This window comes from Aethalodelphis obliquidens, unplaced genomic scaffold (genome assembly GCF_003676395.1).
Source record: "Aethalodelphis obliquidens isolate GAN/ISIS:26980383/991018 unplaced genomic scaffold, ASM367639v1 scaffold31, whole genome shotgun sequence".
NCBI lineage: Eukaryota > Metazoa > Chordata > Mammalia > Artiodactyla > Delphinidae > Aethalodelphis > Aethalodelphis obliquidens.
The window spans coordinates 14697406-14718801 of NW_020837975.1; the positions used below are offsets into that span (position 1 = coordinate 14697406).

Sequence of the window (21396 nt, forward strand, 5' to 3'; positions counted from 1 at the left end):
CTTCACACTCAAAAGCCAGACGTGCTTCTGTCCACCAGCATGGAGTTTAAAGGGTGAATACTTGTTTTGGCTTTAGATAAGGGAACCAAAAAAGGTGCCCTAAGGGAATGGGATCCCCCTAGAAAGAACTGTTTTGGGGCTAAGGGTAAAAAGGCTGAGGGCGTGTTCTGGGGAAGACCCAAAGACGGAACCCTAAGGCTTGTCCTGGGGATAAGAAGGCCTTAGGGAGGACTGGTCTTGACTGGCCGCCAGAGGGTTAAATCCCTGCTTGACATGGAAGCTACAGAGGCTTCTGGGAACTTGGTGGAGTGGTTGAGGATTTCTTGGAGGCGTGGAAGGCCGTGTGAAAACAACGTTGTCTTTTAGGGATTATAGGATAATCTAGGCCCCATGACTCCCAGAGGAAGGGAGGTGAGATAGGCCCAGTGAGGGAGGGGGGAGTAGGTGGGTGAAGAACTGTGCTAGCTTTCTCACCAACAGAGAAGACAGGGTGCCAGCTATGAGCCCAGGGCCCAGAGAGTGTCACCTTCTAACTACATCACTGAAGGAGTAGTAGCTTAGTCATTCTAGGCAGAAAGGAAAGATCCAGGCTCCTCGCCCGGGGTCTACTCTCTCTAGTCTTGTCATTACCTTAGTTTTCCCCTTTGGAAAACTGACTTATCACCCGCCAAAGAACATATCAGCAAATACCTATGAGCTCTTGTCATACAAAGGGCCACTTTAATCAAGTAACAGATGTCTTAGTCCAGGCACAGCAACTGTTCCTGATTAACCACACTCTCACACACAGGTTGAAAATAGTAGACTGTGGGATTTATGGTCACAGAGGGAGCAGATTCTGAAGCCAGGAGTCCAGTTGGGGCCTCCCACCCTCCCTCAGAGGAGCAGCCAGGCAGCTCCAAGCATTAAAGATGTTAGAAGTGGCCAACTCGACGATACTTACTATAGTTGTCTTCCCTGCTTGGATCTCCACCACTACAGAGATAAAGGGGAAAAACTAGGTCAGCCATTTAATAAGGAACAGGGAGTTTCAAGTAACAGCTCAAACTACATGCAGAAAAACGGAGCCCTCTCTCTGCACTCTCCCACAGCCCTGACCTGGAAAAGGAAGTATGCAGGGTTCACCTCCCAGTGCCAAGGCTCTGTGCCCTGGAGGATGGGCAGGGGCAAGCCCAGATGCCCACATCATATTATCTGTTTGGGATTAAGGGTCTCCACACTGTTTCTGCCTTTCTGAGATTAATCTTGGTTCCATCCAAGGTACTTGGCAAGACCTTGCCCTACTGTGGCTAGCAACAATGGCCTAAGAGATGAGGGTTGAAGGTGGGGGGTGGGAAGTGGGCAGAAGCCGCTAAAAGACCTTCAAAAATACCCATCGCATATGTTCTTTCATTAGGAGAACCAGACAAATATGGTTCCTGACCTTGACGAGTTTGCAATCTAAGATACAGCACTGAGCTAACACTGCTCCAGGGGTCCCACGGTGGCTAGGTAATGAGACCAGTTCACTCCTAAAACATCCTGAGAGCCTTGTGTACAAGCTGTACAAGGGCAGCTGTGCGAGTCAAATCCTCTCCCTGTAGGGGTGCATTTTGTTATCCACACCGGAGAGGGGTGATGGGAGAGGTGGGAATGAGGGGCCTGCAGATATGGGGTCCAGGCAGAACTGCAGAGAGTGCTGCAGTTCCGCACTGAGAGGGCCTCCCTCAGCTCTTCGCTGAGGCAGTCAGAAGAGAACCCGAGGGCAAGACAATTAAGCCGCACGCACACAGGCACGCAAGCCAGGCTGTACATATTTCCTCTTACTTAACCAGGATGCAGAAAGACAACTTCAACAATATCCAAAGGAAGAACCAAGCTAATAACCCACATTCGGCAAATAGAATCAAATAGAAAGTTCTTGGAGATTCTCCCTGGTCTCCCAGTTTCTTTAGAGAAAGAAGCCATGGCTTTTAGCATAGGAACTCATACCACAGATGCTCCATAAAGGCTAGGGAGCAAAATACTTCTCATAATGCCCTTCTGACTGCTAACTACTGTAACAGAAAACATGAGTGCACATACTAGGCTGCAAACTGTCTCCCCAAATAGTAAAACCATATTTTAACAGTAGCTTGGCTACCACAATTCGTTCTACTCAGCCCTAGCCAGATTAGAAAGAGCCTAAGGTTAACTTTGTGAATCTAATGAAAGTTACGGACCTTGCCCTGGAAACGCTTCCATAAGTGTACACACAATTAGACATGGATTACAGGAAGCTCACACACCCCTACAGCTACGCACCTAAATGGTAATACTGGTTTTCCCTCAGGGATGGGAGGAGGTGATTTTCTGAAGTTTCTAAAATAAACATGTACTGCCTTTGCAATAAAAAATAAACAGTAAAAAGAGAGAACGAAAATGTCTAAGAAAAAAAAGTGAGGCAATTCTAACCCACCCGGAGGCCCACAGCAGCATCTGTGATCACTGAGCTTTGTGACTGACACCAAACTGGACACAGATTGCCTGGAATTGTCCCCCGTTTGTTTTCTGGGCAAGGCCATTCATAAAGACTCATTACTTCAACCAACCAACCTGAGAGCCTCTCAACTTCAACTCCACACACACAAAGGAGTAACAATGGCCAGAAAGGCCCCGAGGCTTTCTCCAGAGAACACTGTATACTAATCAATTCAAAGACAAACTAGGTTTCTCTCCCTCAGAGAAAATGTGTCACCGCAAAGATCAACTTGTTTCAAAGAGATACCAGCCTAAATGGGATGTGGGTGAGACTCAAACTGGTACTCAGTCTGGTGGCCAGCACAGCTGCAGGGAGATGGTCACTGCACTGTGTCAGCTACAAAAGTAGGGAGGCAGAAGGACGCAGCCCTAGCCCAGCAGGGCTGCCAGGCACCCCGGAAACTTTGCAAATTTGCAAAAACCAAGTTGGAAGAGGGACGGAGGGTGACCCAATCTGAGCAACAACAGGTGGGGGGCGAGTTTTTAAGAATCCGGATAGGAAACAAAAGGAGAGACCCACCCTGGTACCACTCAAGTCAGCGTGAGAACAGTGCCCTGAAACGAAGCGGACAAACATGTGCTTCCCCTCTAGGTGGAGGCACTTGGGTCCTAACCATCAAGTAAACAAGTCTAGCAAAACACACATCACTCCTGGCAAAGAACCAAACCCTGAAGTCATTCCACTGGCCCCTGGAAGAGAGATCAAAGCCCGTAGCAAGCTCCACTGTTAATGAGCTCCCCACACAGCAACTCTGAGCTAGTGAATCATCTCACTATAAGTCAGTGGGTAAAACAATAGGCAGATGCTTATCTAATAGAGACAATTCGTCAAATGAGAAGGAATGACGGGAGAACTCATACAGGACAGAGATTGGTCAGGGCGGTGTCTCAGTGCAGGGGCAGAGGGCCCACCGGAGCCTGAAGAGGCCCTAGGAGATTTCAAGTCTCTGAAAACAGGAGTTAGGAATCAAAATAGTATTGCTTTTCAGCATGCATACAAAAACATGTCAAAACCAAACAAAACCTGATATCCATTTGTTCCTGGCCTCCTCTCCATTCAACAGAAGTGGGGGTGGCTAAGAAAAGCTGGACTAAAAAACTGTTAGTCACTAACTGAAAACTTGTTTAGGAAAAGATGGAATTGCTCTTGTGTTCTGAGATATGGCTGTATCAAGTAAACTAAGGAAAGATACGAAGCAGTTTCCTAAACTAGAATTAAGGGCCAAAATCTTCTAAGATAGGCACTTCTCATACACATCAAATAATCTGTGCCATAGGAGGCAACACATTTGCTGAGTACCCATGGAGTATACAGCCGGGCTCCACCCACTATGGAGAGCTCCAGCCTACTAGGAGACACAGTCTTTGCCCTAGAGGAGAAAAGAGAACTAAACCAAGCAAGGGAATCTCACTCTAACAAAGTCCATGCCTCATAAAGAGGTCCTTTGAGTACTTCAGTAAATACTCACCTAGGATGGAGTCCAAGATAACTGAAGTGTGTCTAGAGCAAACAGCATCGAGGTGAGATTGCAGTGAACACAAAAAGACCTCAATGGCCACATAAACACAGCCACAGTGAACTGCAGCAGGATAAAGACCCAGCTGTTTAGTAAAGGAGGAAGTGAGGAGAGCAGAATGACGAGGAGTGGAGGGCACTGCTGCAGGAAGTGCCCAGAGACCAAGGTCCTTCTTGGAAAGGATCCATGGAAACCAAGTCCCAAGTAGAGTATGAAGGGACGGAGTAACCGAATGGCAACGTGGCTAAACGGCAGCACCAACAATCTTCAACAATCTTATGTAGGGTCAGGGAGTAGAGCGCATGTTTGGGAAGTATGGCCATTGACTACTTCTCTCAAACTCCTTCCTCGCTCAAGCTCTGCTCCCTTCTGTTCATCTTTAATTCTGCCACTAAAGTTTTCTGATTCTCTCATCACCTACCCCTTCCTTTTCCCTTGGACCTCTGAGGGAATGTCTCTCTGCACTATCCTTCAAATGAGGAGTCTTACTGCTACATAAAAATCTCCTTCCACTAGAGGTTACTCTGGACTATGTCTTTTTTTTTTTTTTTAATATTTATTTATTTATTTGGTTGCACTGGGTCTTAGTTGCGGCAGGTGGGCTCCTTAGTTGCGGCTCGCCAGCTCCTTAGTTGCGGCACGTGGGCACCTTAGTTGTGGCATGTGAACTCTTGGTTGCAGCATGCATGTGAGATCTAGTTCCCTGGCCAGGGATCGAACCCGGGCCCCCTGCACTTGGAACAGTCCTAACCACTGCGCCACCAGGGAAGTCCCTGGACTACGTCTTTTGAATTCTTTAAAGGCCCCAATTTGTTCACTCCTCTCTCAAAGCTTTTACCTATAAGAATGCCCATCCTGCCAGGCATATCCTTGTCTGAAATGCTAAGTCCTCCAGAAACCTCCCTTAGGAAAAGATGAAGAAAATTCCCTTCAGCCTTTATTCCTTTTCAACACACTCTGCTCTGAGGGTCTGATAGATCATTACTGTTAATTCAGATAGTCATATGTGTTTATTTTTCTTGTTTTAAATGCATTCCTTCACAAGGGCTCTAAGAGTGAAAAGGCAGGAACAAGGTCTAACCTTTGCTAGGTCTGACAGTGTCAATCATGAAACTAAATGGTCTCCAGCAAGTTAACTGACAAGAGCTTTCAGGGAAGGGAGGGAACCATGCAGAAGCCCTGCTATGGAATACCAAGGTGATGGTATTGGAGGGAAAAGTGCTGGCTGTTCTTCCAACTCTACTACTTACTAGCTGTGTGATATTGGGCAGCTACCCAACACCTCTGGACCGGATTTCCTCATTTGTAAAAATGCCTGTAATATTCACCTTTAAGGATTGTTGAGAAGACTGAATAAGTGTACGTGGGAAACCTAGCAGTGTTTGCAGCAGGCACTTAGTAAACCACAACTTCCATTTTTTGTCTTCCTTTAGTCTTGCTTCTTCTGTAATTATCTTTTTTGGTTTTGTGTGTCCCTCTGTCAAACTTCAGACCAGGCTTTCTCAACAGCAGCAGGATCAGTATTTCAGGCCAGGTGGTTCTTTGTGGTGGAGGGCTATCCTGTGCACTGGAAGATGCTTAGCAGCACCCCTGGCTTCTACCCACCACATGCCATGAGCACCAGCTGTGACAACCAAAAATGTCTCTGGACATTGCCAAATGTTCCCTGAGGGACAAAACTGCCCCCAATTGAGAATCACTGCTTCAGACAGAGAGATTCTATAGGCAGGAGGAGTGGTGCTGAGTGCCCATGAACTCTGACTAAAATTAAGGAAGTACTATCTGATACTCTGAAAAGTAGAATGCTTGAATATTTTCAGCAAGACACCCACTTTCCTCTCCATGACTTTAAATTCTATGTGTACAATATTATTTGTGTGTCAAATATACCAGCTGGGACCAGTCAAAATTAGCTTTATGTGTAATTCTTTATGCCTTACACATAATGGATAGAATATCAAGGTTTTTTTGTTTTTTTTTTTCATTTAAAGGCTTTGGAGATAGATGGTTCTCAAGAAAAATATAAAATATGGTAATGCCTTCATGTAAGATCACATAAATTCAATTATTTAGCCTTTAGGTCTGACAGTAACACAGAGAAGCTACCAGGTATTTATGGCAAGGAAGACTTCAAACACCCATCTCATCATACAGCCCAGCATTTCACAAACTCTCCAACTGAAAAATTCTAATCTCAAATATTCCTTTGTAAAAAATCAAAACTCTTCCGCTTGCTTATCCTCTGGGGACATAGCAAAAAACTGTTTTCAACTTTTGATTTCATAAAGGATAAGTAAATTGCAGCCGTTAGTGTTTGACACTTGGTAGACGCCCTCAAAAATGTTATGGGCGTATGCCTGTTTTGCAGCATGGGAACAGATGGAACACCTTATCCAAGACACCTCTTTGTTGTCTTTCTTTATCAATGAATTAGTTTATCTTATGCTAACCAGGCAGTATCTGGATTTTGTTGTTCTTTCTAGCAAATGTTCCATCTTCCCTTCATAGCTAAATTTTTCAAACACACCTATTCATTTCTTCATGAACCATCTCTCTCATTTCCCCAAACTGGGTTCCTTGTATGCCACTCTATTGAAATTGCTGTTTGAAAGCTAAAAAAAGACACCTTTTCTGAGACAAATCCAATGCTCTCTTCATTAGGCTCTTCTTTTTGGACTTTTATGGTCCCCCTGGCAAAAATGATCTCTATTTTCCTCTGGATTCTTCTCAGCTTTAGTTAAAGGATATGCTGGTCAATACTACACCAGATCTTAAAAACACACACTCACACACACACAAAACCACTTCACTTCTATTGCACATCACTCATCCTTTCCTGCTTCCAGCAGTGCACAAAGACTATGTCCTGAAAGACCTCTTCACTCTCCCAGATTCCATCCTTTTATGAGCCTGTTAAAGACACGCCCCCTTCATGAAAACTTCCAATTCGGTTTGCTGTTGCCGGTAACCTAATCTCCCTGTACTTCCGCATGTAAATACCTAATACCTAACTTGCATTTATTGGAGTGTATCATATCATCTTATTAGAACCTAAATTCTCAGGAAAAGGGTTATATTTTTTTTTCTCCAGAATCCCTTAACAGCTTGAAGTACAGCACTTGGCCTTCAGTAAGCTCTCGGTGCAATACTAGAATCAGACTGCTTTTCCATACTTAAGATTAATGAAAAGCAAAACCACCATCCAGCATATGCCTCTGTTTCAACTGTTCAATGGTCTTTCCACCTTAGCTTCCACTTCTCAGACTAGCGGCCCAGGCAGAAAAAGCTGCCATCAGATTACAGCATTTTCAGATGAGAAACTGGAAAGGGAGGCCCGGGGGAGGTTATCCAGATGTCCTTCCCCGATGGCGCAGGAATTCTTTAATGAAGGAGGCGGCGATTCGGCGAATACGGAACGGAGAATTAACACGCAGACCCTAACCAAAAACTTTCCTGAACCCTGGGAGAGGTTTCTCTTCTGCCCCTGCTAACTAAGTAGGCTTTTCTCTCCGATCTCCATCCCCCTCCCCCGTCCCCACGCATGAGGACAATCACGATGGGTGGGAGGTCAAAGTAACAGCATCAGGGTCTGGAAGGGAACTGCAAGCACTCTCGGAGCCCAAGCATCTCCGGCGTTTCGGAACCGCCTGAAGGAAAGGGAGGGAGGGGAGCACGGGGGCAGAAGGAAGCAACCTTTGCTTCTCCTCTTCAACGCTGGGAGGTCACCAGGACCCAGGACTCACCTTCCCTGAACCCGCGAGCTGGAGGCCGGGCCCGGCTGGTCGCGGCCTGGCCTGCCAGGAGCCCTCTGAGCACCCGTCCGCAGCCGGACACCAGCACATTGAGGGCCACCATCTTGAAAACCAACGCTGACCTCTTGTGCACTTCCGCTTCCGGAACGGCGCGCGCGCAGCCGCAGTGGTGGGCCGGAAGCTTGCGCCCTGTGGGCTTCTAGCTCCGTTATTCTTGTCCGTTACTTCCATTTCCTCACCTCTCCCGCTTTGAGCAAAACGGTGCGGCGTTGTGTGAAGCCTGTGCTTTGTTCCGAGAGTCTAGGGAGATCTTTAGCTCCTGTCTGCCAGTCCTCGAAGTTCCCAAGGTCGCTTTCGTTCCCTGGCGGGCTTCTTCGGTAAAATCACATGCACTGCTCCTATTTCTTTAAAACTTCTTCTTCTCTTCAAGTGATGTGGATTTTCAGCTTCTTGAGGCTGGGCTTAAGTCTGTACCAGAGCAGTTGAAATGGTTAGAAACAATGGTTCTGGAACATCAGGTATCCCGCAGACCTGGGATAGAGTTAATACCACCCCCACCCCACCCCCCGCGCGTCTTTCATTCTCATAACTTGGCGCTTCCCTTTGGCCCCAGGGCCTTTGCTCAGCTATTTGCCTGCTCTGTGGCTACTGGTAAACTTATTTCTCAGGGCTCAGCTCAAACTTCACTTCCACATTAGAGTCTTTCTTAACCTCCCTGTTACTTGTTCTCAGCACCAGATACCTCTCCATCTTAGTGCCCCACTCAACTGCAATTTTGCATCTGTTTGTGTAGTATGTGTCTCCTCACCAGACTGTAAGCTCCTTGACGGCAAGGACATTGTTTTTTTTTGTTGACTCTCATAGCTCCAGCATCCATTATGCGCTTGACACATAATGAGTGCGTTATATACTTGTTGAGTGAATGGGTAGAACCTATTTTATACCGTTTTTGTGAAGATTAGGTGGGATAAAACATAAGTGCTCAATAAACGTAATTTATTAATAGCACAGTTACTGAAATGGCCTTTGTGCTAGGTGCTTTTCATAAGTTTGACATACTTGCCTAATAAAGAAGCTTGTAGTACCAGAAAGAAAACACAGCTGCCCAGTTTTCTGTCTTTTGGATTTGCAGGGTGTATAGGATATTCCCCTAGAGCTGCATAAGAAAGGAAAGCCATTCACAGCTCAATTCTTCCACATTGTGGTTAGGATGTTCTTTTCCACACCGGAAGGGGGATTTTCTAGTTATCCTACTCTAATTCAAGGATGGGAAAATCAGGCTCATTAAATGGCAGAGCACATTCCCTGATGAAGGGGAGGGAAGGAGTCCATCTGACAGTTGGGACTGCCACGCTTGTGGACTAAGAGGATGCAGAGCAGCTGCTGCATGGGGAGCTTGAGTGGTGTCACCAGAGGTGAGGAGAGTGGGAGAAACGTGGCATTGGGTTTCCTTAAAACATCAAATTCAGCAAAAACAGGTCCTGGGAAGGGGAAACTTACCAGGTCCTGGGAAGGGGAAACCCAGAGAAAGGTCAATCTCAGTGAGTGAGATGGACACATGGATTAGGAGTGGAGCAGAGGGTTTTGGTGGTATATAGGTCCAGGTGTTCTGGCCAGGATAAGGAAATCCTTGGCTGTTCTTGTAGCTTCTATATACTTTCCTTTTGTACAGTTGACCTTGAGCCCTTCCTGCTTGTGCCATACCCCTTGTTTCTTTACAAGTCCCCAACTTCTGGGGATGACTGGGACCACGGCAGTAACAGAGCCCCACCCGGGGTTTGTTTTGGACATAGTGAGCTAAAGTATTTGAGTGCTAACCCTCCCTTTGTTATCATATCCTAATTTAATATAATCAAATTTTATTTTAAAAAGCAACTTATATTTTCTACAATGACAAGTAACGTGATCATAGTAGAAAAAATATGACAATAAAGAGAAAAGAAATATCCATAATCCATAGATAAGCATTAGTTGCATTCAGCAACATGAAATAATACTGTGTATATTCTTTGTTTTGTAATATCTTATTTTTATGAATCCTTGCGTAATTAGCCCTTACATGAAAAAAGAACTCTCTGAGGCCAGATTTTGCTCCAGAGACTAGCCTTTACTTTAAAAATAAAATTGTTATTGAAGAATAACCTATATAAGAAAGTATACACATTATCAGTATACAACTTGATAAAATTTCACAAAGGGAACACATTACTCACACCAACAAGTAGAACATTCCTAGCACACCAGAACACCCCCTGGTGTCCCCTTCCAGACACTACCCCCTCAAGGGTAATCATTATCCTGACTTTTAGCACCATAAATTACTTTTTCCTGCATTTGAATGTTATATAAACAGAATCTCATGTAGCATGTACTCTTTTCTGTCTGCTTTCATCTGCTCACCAACATCATGTTTGTGAGATTCACCCGTATTGTTACATATTGTTGTCATCATTCATTCTCATTGTCGTATAATGTTCCATTGTGATTATACTACAATTTACTTATCCTTTCTTTTGTTGATAGGATTTAGATAATGTCCAGTTGGGACTGTTACAAATAGTGCTGTGATGTACATTCTTCTACATGATTTTTGTGAAGACAAGAGCAAACTTCTCTTGGGACTATATCTAGGAGTGAAACCGTTCGGTTATAGGGTATGTATATACTCAGCTTAAGTAGATTCTGCCAAACAGTTTTCCATAGTAGTTGTACCAGTTCCCAGTGTTCCACCTCCTTATCAATAATTGATATTTTTTGTGATTTTTCATCTTGGCCATTCTGGTGAGTACCTAGTAGGATCTCATTGTGTTTTTAATTTAGATTTCTCTGATGCCTAAATGAGGATGAGTCACTTTTCATATGTTTATAAGCCATCTCGATCTCCTCTGTAAAATGCCTTTTCAAGTTCTGACCCATTTTATATTGGGTTGCCTTTCTTATTGATTTGTAGAAGTTCTTTATATATTCTGGATACTTGTCCTTCATTGGATGTGTGTATGGCAAATGTCATCTGCCTCTCTGTGGGTTGCCTTTTCATTCTTCTGTATTACAGTTGACCCTTGAACAACGTGGGGGTCAAGGCACTGATCTCCACGTAGTCAGAAATCCGAGTATAACTTGTAGTCAGCCCTCTGTGTACAGGGTTCCCCCATATCCAGGGTTCTTTTGTATTCATGGTTCCACAATCGGGGAACCAACCAACCAAGGATCAAATGGTACTGTAGTATTTACTATTGAAAAAAAATCTACATATGAATGGACCCGTGCAATTCAAGCCTGTGTCATTCAAGGGTCAACTGTATATTTTTCGATAAGCATTGTTTTTAATTTTAACATAGTGTAATTTATCAGGTTTCTTTCCTTTTTGGTTGGCTTGTTTGGTTTCTTATTTAAAGTTTTTTCCTTGTCAGGGTCATGAAGATGTTCTCCTCTGTTTTCTTCCAAAAACTTTATTGTTTAACTTTCACATTAGATCTGAACTCATCTGGAATTGTTTTATTATGTGGTCTGAGATTGGGATTAAGATTCATTTTTTTCCCCCATAGCGAAATTTAACTGACCCAGCATCATTTATTAAAAATGTCATACTTCCACGGGCTTCCCTGGTGGCGCAGTGGTTGGGAGTCCGCCTGCCGATGCAGGGGACGCGGGTTCGTGCCCCGGTCCGGGAGGATCCCGCGTGCTGCGGAGCGGCTGGGCCCATGGGCCATGGCTGCTGGGCCTGCGCATCCGGAGCCTGTGCTCCACGGCAGGAGAGGCCGCAGCGGTGAGAGGCCCGCGTACCACACAAAACAAAGACAAAAACAAAATGTCATACTTCCACCCATTGCATTTTATCTGGTATAGATCTATTTCTGGAATCTCTGTTTGATCTCGTTTTCTGTTCTTTAGCACTGTTTTTGTTTTTTATTTTTAATTTAAAAAATTTTGGCCGAGCCATGCAGCATGCAAGTTCTTAGTTCCCTGACCAGGGATCAAACCTGCACCCCCTGCAGTGGAAGCACAACATCCCCTTTAGCACTGTTTTAAATGGCTGTATACTATTTGATTGTCTGCAAGTGCCCTAACTTACTTAACCAATCCCCAATTACTAGGCATTTAGGTTGCTTTTAATTCAAACATATTTTCTAAGACCTATCTTCCTACTCCAAAAACAGCATCTTTTCATTAGTGAGTCTTATATACCCCTGTCCCTAGTTGGGTATGTTGTGGTTTTTGTTGTTGTTGTATTTTCAAGTACAACTGTACTGTGGGATATAAGGGAGTGAGGGCCCTTCTCTGGGGGGCTGCAAAGTGGTAGTTGCCACCCAAAGGAGAGGTCTTTTCAGGAGCCAGAGTTTCTGGGGCTGTTGGCAGAGTCACTCTCATGCACGGGAAGAACTATTTCCAGCTGCAATAGTAATCCTGGGCCTTGAAGGGCAGCAGTGACACTGTGTGAACATGTATGAGAGAAGGGAGGCCGATGAACCATTCCTTATCCTGACACAATCTTCTGTCCACCTCCTCCTCCCAGGAGCCCAGCCCCCTTGTTTCCACCCCATTTTCCAAGGAAATCTTCCTTCTTTCCCCCACCCCTTGTCCTGGACCCTTGAGAGAACTCAAGTCCCAAGTAAACCGTCCTAATGAAGACGTTCAGGGAAACATTCATAACAGATGAACCCAGAAGTGTTCATTTAGCCAAGAAAAACTTAAACTCGCAGCAGAGATGATCTGGTCTAAGTGACTTGCTGCTGGCCAACAGGACAGCCGTCTCAGGTCGAGCAAAAGCAAGAGTTAGGAAGCCATGGGTGGATCAGCCTGTCTGTGGCTTCAGGGCTGAGGAAGTTCTGGTCCCAGCTGTGGGTGAGTGTGCTCTTCCAGCCTTCCTCCCACCTCGCCCAGGAAGAGTGGGTCAGAGCCAAGAGCCACACAGATGTTCAGATGTTCGCTGTGAATGAGCAGAGGCAGCAAAAAGGCACGGGAAGGAGAGAGCTGATGGGGTAGAGACAAGGGTGGGAGGGGGCTGCGGGAGAACTGGGAGAAAGGGCTGGCAGAGCCAGTGACAGTCCTGTTTGCTTTCTCCTAATTAATGTGGTTTCCTTACAACCCTCCTGCTGATTCCAGCTGGTCAACTCAAACCATAACAACATGTGGCCTGATGGCCAGGGCCAGGAGCTGAGGCTGGGCGCCTCCCAACAAGGGTCCGGTTTCCTCTGCCCCCACTGCCCCTCCTCCCCAACTGGCTTTGTGCAGATGAGGGAAGGGACAGCACTTCAGTCAGGGTTGAGGTGACAGCCAGGGACTGCTGGTTTTGGGCTTGCCTGGCTGCTCACCTGGGTTTCCCATGACCTTTAAAAAAGGGGCAGTTCCCTGCTTGTTTGGGCTGCTGCCTCCAAACAGCTTTGAGTGGGGGTGGGTGAGGAGACCTTGACAAAGAACCCCTTGCTCAGCGGGGGCCTCTCTACCTACAGGTGTGCCCTGTTTGATGCAATGGGCCTGGAAACAATCAGGGTGTGTCCAGAGTCCTTGCTCATTCAGTGTTTTCCAGCAACTTTTCAGTGTTGTTTCTTTTCCTCACCAGGACTTTACTCTGTCCAAATTACTCATCTTATCCCCTTATTTCTTCATTGATCCATTTCGAAAGCATGTTTCAATCGAGCAGCTACTATGTGCCTTTTGTGAACAAATGATTACATGTATTGGGGGAACACTCTCCAGGGTGTTGATAAAGAAACATTTTGTAAACTAGATGATTAGCCTGGGGTTTATTTGCTTTCTCTCCCCTCCCTGCTCTTCCCTTCGAAAACTAAAAAAAAAAAACACACATCAGGAAAAGTACATAAAGTTTAAATGTACCATATAACAGATTAATTGTAAAGCAAAACTGATTCATTTCTATCCTGGATCACTACAGCATGCTGCTGCCCTGATACGGATAAGGGGGGAAAATACAAAAGAGAAGTGGGATTGGTGAGAAGCAGCTTTAGGGGCCTTCAGCACCCCAGAACCTTTCTGGAAAGTGAGGCCAGAGGCAGGAGGCCCCAAACAAAACTGCCAGAGGACAGAAAGCCTGCAGTGCCCTTTGTGTGCAGTCCCCAGGCCCAGGCCAGAAGCCTCTCCAAGTGAGTGCACCCTAGTCCAGACCCCCCAGTGCTTGGCTGGATTTGCCTCACCCCAGCTTCACCCAGTGGTGGGGGCCAGTGAGACCCACTCCACTCAGTTTCCTCCCAAACCAGGCAAGCCCTGGTTGTGACTGGGCATTTCTGCAGAGGGCTGGATGACCTTTCAGAAAAGGCCTTCATGTCCCTGTCAGGCTGAGAAACTCATCAGATTTCTTTTTCCCAGCGCCTCAATTCAGTTATTGTATAAGGAGAAGGTTTTTAACCCTTTAGAACACTTTGGAATTGCTGGCACACTTTTGCTACTGGGTATAAAATGGCACCTAGGGAGATGCTGTCCCCTGCATGCACATGGGGACACCTACAAAAGCAAAAGGAAGGAGCTGCAGACTGAAAATCAGGCTCTGCTTTAACCAACTGGCGACCTGAAGTCAGATACTCACGCTCTCTGGGCCTCAGTTTCTCCATCTGTGAGGAGTTCTGTGTGGTTCTAGAATTCTGGTTCTGTGAACATTCCCATCCTTGTAACCTGGAATGGCAGAGTTCAGTCTTCAGCTCCCACCTCCCCACTCTGCTCTCTTTCAGGGTCTCAGCCACTCTTGCCCTTCAGCTTTCACCTTCAGGCTGATAAGAGCAGCGTCCACAGCAGTGCTTCTGTGAGCTCCAGCCTCTGGCTCCGACTACCTACAGAAGTTTCTATTTGGTTCTTCTGAAGGAGCTTAAGTACACACCATGTCTAAGTAAGGCCACCACCACCTTCCTGATAAATGCTGTCAGCGTTGTCGGTCTCCCTCTCACTTACAGAGTCACCATTGACTGCCCTCGTCCAATTTCCAAAGTTCATAAGTTTCATGAATTTCAAAGTTATCTCATGATTTCCCCCTCTTCCTTATCATTTAAATTTCCACCATCTTCTAATACCTCAATTTGTCCATCGTCTTCAGTTTCCCCATCTCCAATCTACTCTACTGTCTCTGTCTGATTTTCCTAAACACCCCAATCACTTTCCTGCTCCATGGCATCTCATCGCCCACAGCTGGAGTCTGAATTTGCATTTTTAAGGAACTGGACGACTAAAGTCTGAGAACTGCTGACTAAGGGGAATAAAGTCCCAACTCTGCGGCCTGACGTGAGTGACGTGACGTGCCTCCCACTACCCTTCCTACTCTTTTCCTCCCTCTTCTCCCGCACAGACTCTCAAAACCCACCCCTGCTCATTTTCCTTCCCTCCTCCACCTCCATCATGTTCCTCTTCAGGGGTGCCCTCCCTCATCTCCTAGTCGGAATCCCCCACTTCTTTCAAGGCCTGGCCCACCCCTTACCTCCTTTGTCTCTTTCTGCATTCTCTCTCTCTCTTTCCTTCCTGCCACTTCAGTGCTTGTCTGCCTTCTATCTCTGGCTCCTTAGTTACATGCTATTCCACATTAACCAGGACTCTCTCAGTTTTGACAGTCATCCAGTTTGTAGAAGGACATTTGCTACCTTTTAGAACGAACCTAGGATGGGCAGGGTTCAGTGGGGCCTCCGGACACCTGGAGCCAGAGACTCAACCACCACCGGGCTCTTCCCCTCCTCCTCTTGTCTCTGTTTCTCTCTGCACTTTGCCTTTATTCCCTTGTTCTCTCCTCAGGAGACTGCCAGCAGTTCCCAGCCTTGAGGCAGGGGCTGAGTCACTAAGATTGGCAGTCCCCAGTGGAACTTGATGGAGAAGCTGCAGGAAAGGCAAAAAGAAGAGCAGTTTCCCCAAAGAAGGGAAGTACTGTTTCAAGAGAAAGAGAAAGTGCTGGACAGAAAAGCCAACAAATGGCCACCACTGTATTAGTTAGGAGTCATGTCAGCTCTTCATGGCAGAAGACTCCAAACAGCAGCGACTTCAATAAGATGGCAAAGGACTCTGAGACCCAAGCTCCTTTCAGCTGGTTGCTGTGCTATCTCTTAGTCCTAGATGATGGCTTGAGCTCCAGTCATTCTGCCCTTATGGTCTAGGGAAGAGAAAGGAGAAAGACACAAAGAATGGCCCTGGAACTCTCTGGTAATCCAGTGTTTAAGACTCTGAGCTCTCACTGCCGAGGGCCCGGATTCAATCCCTGGTTAGGGAACTAAGATGTCACAAGCTGCACAGTGCAGCCAAAAATAAATAAATAGAAAAAAAAAATAAAATGGCCCAACCTGCCGTCCTTGAAAGACGCCTTCTGGAAGTCGTCCATGCTTTAGCTTATATCTCTTATATTGCCAGAACTGAGTTATATAGCTATCCCTAACTGAAGAGGCTTCTGGGAAATGTCTTAATTCTGGACAGCCATGTGCACAGCTAAGAATCAGAGGTGCTGTTACACACTAAGGAAGAAGGAAAGAATGGATGTTGGAGGACAGTAGATGTGCCATGACCCTAATCCATGAGGTGCTTTGAGGGGGCATTTCCCGCTAATGGGGACATAGTTCTATCAAGGTGGCCTGCTCCGTTTGTGGACAGCCCAAACATGCCCCTCTGTGACTTATACCTGCTGGTCCTTGCTCTGCCGTCTGACCCTTTTCTACACCATTGTGTTTAAATGGTTGGAAGACAACACTGGCACCCAAGTCTTTGGTCTGATCATCCTTAACTTCTATCTTTCTCTCATAAGTTCCAGACCTCAGCGCCCTGGTGTGCAGCTGGGGCTGGTCAGTATCCTCCTTAAAATGTGATGCTCTAAGCTGGGCCCAGTGTCCCAGATGTTGTATGACCAGTACAGGATATAATTTGGGCTCTTGGCACCCCCATTTCAACACCCTACGTCTGTTAAGGTCCCCAGATTGAGAGAGAATGTGCCTGGCCCAATGGGCTTGTCCTCTAACCTCACACTCACCCTGGTGCTAAAGAGCGCACACTCTGTAATCTGCTCCTCTTCCAGACTGACCCCAAAGCAGGACTTTACAAGCATCTATGCCAATTGCCATCTTGCTCTTGCGGGCCCTTCATTTAATATCTTGACTGTCAGCTGGTGGATCTGTTTTCCCTTCCGACTTCTGTGAGCATCAGGGGCCATGCCCTCTTCATCTTCCATGTGCCCCATGCAGCTGTTTATTTTTTGTCTTCCTTCGGGTAAATTTATTTCCCTAAGTAAGGTGCCAGATCTCTCAGAGCAATGGAAACCCACACCCTGGATTCAGAGTATGTCACAGATTGGGCTCCTGAGAAGTAGACTCGGAGGCAGAGGTTAGCATGCAGTGGGTGTTCTAGGAGAGCTCCAGGATCGGAGTCTGCTAAAGGGAAGGAAGGGGGATCGGGAAGAGGGAGGGGTCAGGCTGCAGTGGGGCTCAGTGAGCTGCCGCAGCCTCTCACAGGGAGTTCTGATGCTAGGATGATCCTTCAGGGTTGACTCAAGCAGGGACAGGAGGGTCAGATCTTTATATCCACATGACAATCAGCCATCGGATGTGGGCAGGTCACCCCCACTTCAGCCAGGCAGTCTCCACAGGGGTTGGCCGCTCAGGCCTTCTGCCTGCAGCACACTCAGCAACTGGAAAAATACGCCCTTTATTCCTGAAGTGGGGGTCTGAACAGTGCCTCATGGAGTCTGCTACAGAGTGGAAGACCTGGGGGCTCTAAGTTGCCACTAACCAGCTGGGTCAGCTGGGGCCAGTCCATTCACCTCACTGAGCCTCAGTTTCTCCTCTTGTACAAAATGATGTCTGGGGAGTCACCAGGTGCGATGGGCTGAGAGTGATCGGAGTTGGTAGGAGCTCTGTTCAAAGCCTGATCTGAATCCAGAGGCGATCCTCAGGTCCCACGTAAATCCCTGACCTTATCTTTGTTGCTGTGGACATTATCAGAGGGTCAGGGAATCACTTGGGTCCCAGGCCAGGGATGGGCATCTAGGTGAGAAGGGGGCTACTTTAAGGAACAGCTGGCAGGGGCCCCTGGGGAGCTCTACTATTTGGAATGATTTTCCTCAGAGTCCTGGAGAGCACTGGTAGGGGGGTGGGCAAAAGCCACACAGTGGTTGTCAGAGACTGAATGTTTGTGTGCCCCCCACCCCACATGTGTGCCCTAACCCCCAGTGTGATTGTATTAGGAGGATAGGCCTTTGGGAGCTGATTAGATTTAGATGAGTCCTGAGGGTGAAGCCCCAGCGATGGGATTAGTGGCTTTATAAGAAGAGGAGGAGACACCAGAGCTTCCTCCGTCTGCCTTGTGAGGCTACTGTGAGAGCAGGACCATCTGCAACCAGGAAGTGGACCCTCACCAAGAACCAAATCTGTTGGCACCTGGATCTTGGACTGCCCAGCCTCCAGAACCGTGAGAACTAAATGTCTGGTTTTTAAGCCACACAGCAGTATACAGTATTTTGCCACAGCAACCTACACTGAGTAGGACAGTGGTAGTGGGTCGGGGGGGGCGACGGCTGAGAAAGCCTGGGGAGTCACTGCTGATAGGAGAGTCAGGAGACCTGGGTCTCAGCGCTGGGTCCACTACTGACTGGCTGTGGGACCTGGGGCGTGTCCCTGAGCTGCTCTGGACTCCAGTGACCTCACTGGAGAGTGAAAGGTGGAGTGTGAGTCTCTGAGGTCATATCTGACTTGATGGCCCCATCCTTCTAGAGATGAAGTACATCCTTTGCACCTCCGTCCTGGGGCTACGATGGGTCGGGGGAGAGGCTGGGAGCCAGGGGAGCTAAGCTTCCTCCTCTCCTCCTTCATGTTGGCCCTGCTGTCCCTACAGAAGCCACTGCAGGCCCCTCAGGAAGCCTGCCCTTGGGTGGAGGGGAATGGAGTGAGGTTGGAAGGTGCTGTGGGCAGTGAGAAGACTGCAGGGCCAGGAAAGGGCAGTCACAGCATCCCCTCAGCACTGTCCTTCTGGGCTGGTGGCAGTCTCTGGGTGAGCTTTGGATCTGATAGTTTCTGGGTGAATTGATTAAAGTTAAGGATATTAATAATAAAAGAATGTAAACTAGATTTTCTCAGTGACACGGGTCTCATGACTACGTGGTATGTGCTCTACGCACAGCTCGTGTGTGTGTGTGTGTGTGTGTGTGTGTGTGTGTGTGTTTGTGGGGAGGGGGGAATGTCTGTCATGTTTGGAAAAATGCCACCTTTTCCCTTTTCTCAGTTTCCTTTTGACCCCTGAGAAAGATTTTCGGTTGTATTTATCACCACAAGCTACCAAGCCTTGGAGCATGAGAACCCAGGTGAGGAAGTGGAGCCAGCCTTTGCTCAGTCCTGTGGGTGGTTGGAAGGTACCCGGGCACAGGGTGAGGGAGGAGGCCTTCTTTGCTCTCCCCTATCTAGCCCATCTGACCTTTCCCTCCTCTCTGAGAAGCTGCATGTGGGCTTGAGTGGAGGCCAGGGGACGGATGGGATGCTCTTAGGGGGGCATCTAGCTCAAGACTTCCAGGCCAGGTTGGTCCTGGGATCTCTATGGGGACCATACCACAAGCCCAGCTGCCCCTGTCCCTGAAGGCCTGTGCATGTCACCTGCCTCAGGCCTCCAGGCTCCCAGATCTGAGGGTCTCTGACCAGTGGACTCACCCCTTGTTCTCACACCAGTCCTGGGAGGCAGGAAAGGGCAAGCAGAGGAAGTTCTTCTTTCTGGAATGACCTCCCAGCTCAAGAGAGGACTAGTGACTTGCCCAAAGTGACACAGCAAGTTAGAGAAAGAGTCCTAGTCAATCAAGTGACCCTACATCTAGAAATAGAGACATTGTGTCAATATTTGCTCTATCTTGCTGGGAGAGGGGAGGGGCTGGAAAAATTCTTTTTGGCTGGTCAGGTAGTCCTGTGGGGCAGAATATTCCTTGTGGTTGTTCCCATGGTCACCTAAGAAGTGCCTGCTTTGCCCTTTCCCCCTCTTCCCCCCAAATCTGCCCTGGGAGCTGGTGGAGGGAGGGAGCAGAATCCAGGAAGGAGGGAGGGAGAAGCCAGGATGGAGAAGGCAGAAAGGGAGGAAAGGGCTTGGGGACAGAGGGAGCTGGAGAATGAGCAAACAAACAATGTCCTAGAAAACAGCTTGCTTCCCCTTTCCAGGCTCCCTGCCTGCCTGCCTTCCCCACTGGAGATGGTAATTTAGAATAACGAGTCATAATTTGATTACATTCTCTTCCAGTCTCAAAGGGTAAACAAGGATCTCCCGTGGAAGGAAGGGACACGCGGCTTAGGCTGTGGCACACTCCCTGGGGCCTAGACAGGGGTTACCCCTCCTCCTGGGTACGCCTGAAACACGTATTTGAGTGGCTTCAACCCCCGCATTTTCTATCAGGGTTTACATTCTCCGTCTGTCTCCTGGCCCCTTCTTCCCCTCTTCCTCTTGGCCCTCCCCAGTAATGTCCTCACCCTGAAGCCTGCATACCGTGTAAATATTTAAACCCATCTATTATTTCCTGTTTATTAGCAGTGTAAATGCTGAGTTCATTTATTGTGCATCTGTCTCCCTGTACCATCTCAGAAGGAAAGGCCTGAAGGCAGGGCCTGTGTCCACCCTTCCCTGGAACAGCCTTGCTCAGGCCTGTGGTCAGCTGTATCACCAATTCTGGCTGTGGTTTCACTTTCTCCACATTTAAAAAACTGTGGTAAAATATGCATAATGTACAATTTCTCATCCTAACCATTTTTTAAAAAATTTATTTGGCTGCTCCGGGTCTTACTTGCGGCATGCAAGATCTTCATTGCCATATGCGGGATCTAGTTCTCTGACCAGGGATCGAACCAGGGCCCCCTGCATTGGGAGCACGAAGTCTTAACCACTGGACCACCAGGGGAGTCCCCATCCTAACCATTTTTTAAGTGTACAGCTCAGCTGTGTAAAATACATTCGTAATGTGCAACTTTCACCACCATCCTTCCCAGAACTGTCTTCGTCTTGTAAAGCTGAAACTCTGTACGCATCAAACACTAACTGCCCATCCCCCTCTCTCCCCAGCCCCTGGCAGCCACCATTCTACTTTCTGTCTCTCTGATGTTGACTTCAAGTACCTCATGTAAGTGGAATCATACAACATTTGTCTTATTTCACTTAGTATAACGTCCTCAATGTGCATCCGTATTGTAGCATATTGCAGAATTTTCTTCCTTTTTAAGGCTGAATGATATTCCGTTGTATGTATAGACCACATTTTGCTTAGCCATTCTTCTATCGACGGACACTTGGGTTACTTCCAAGTAACCCAAGGTGCTCTTGTGAATAATACTGCTTTGAGCATGGGTGTACAAATTAGCTTTTATTATTTTTTTTTACAATAAAAGTTACCTATTCCTGATTGCTTACTATGTGCTCAGAACCGTGTAGACCTAATCACTTAGTTATCACAGGTACCTCCCAGGTGGCAAATATTCTCTCCACGAGGCTCTGAGAAGCCAAGTAATTTGCCCAAGGCGAGGAAAGGGGAGTGAGAGGACCAGCATCTCTGTGTGCTCCAGCCATGACATTTTATTGCATCGTGTTGATGATGGACTTGAAGAAGGAGGCCAGGGTATATTACCTGCCCTGCACCCCCCAGAAAGGGCAGACACTTTCCCTGACCCTCTGCTCAGTTTGAGAATCCATCCTCCTGTCCG

The 21396-nt window shown here is 47.2% G+C and overlaps 1 protein-coding gene and 1 long non-coding RNA gene across 3 annotated transcripts in view; one reads left to right on the forward strand and one right to left on the reverse strand.

The window, feature by feature from the left end:
- The window catches only part of MRPS18A (mitochondrial ribosomal protein S18A), a 15500-nt gene extending 7602 nt beyond the window's left edge, over positions 1-7898 (reverse strand). Inside the window, exons 1-2 of one of the 2 annotated variants that reach the window (XM_027127373.1) lie at positions 7760-7898; positions 944-975 (exon numbers count right to left, since the gene is read on the reverse strand). In XM_027127373.1, coding sequence (XP_026983174.1) covers positions 944-975; positions 7760-7871 — 144 coding nt within the window. In that variant the 5' untranslated portion in view covers positions 7872-7898. The remainder of the gene's footprint in view (positions 1-943; positions 976-7759) is intronic. The other variant, XM_027127374.1, reaches the window with a different exon arrangement.
- Positions 7899-7966: 68 nt separating this feature from the next.
- Positions 7967-20975, forward strand: LOC113631158 (uncharacterized). The gene is made up of 3 exons (XR_003437204.1): positions 7967-8145; positions 10292-10422; positions 20762-20975. It is a non-coding gene; the product is annotated as an uncharacterized LOC113631158 (long non-coding RNA).
- The last annotated feature ends 421 nt before the right edge of the window (positions 20976-21396 follow it).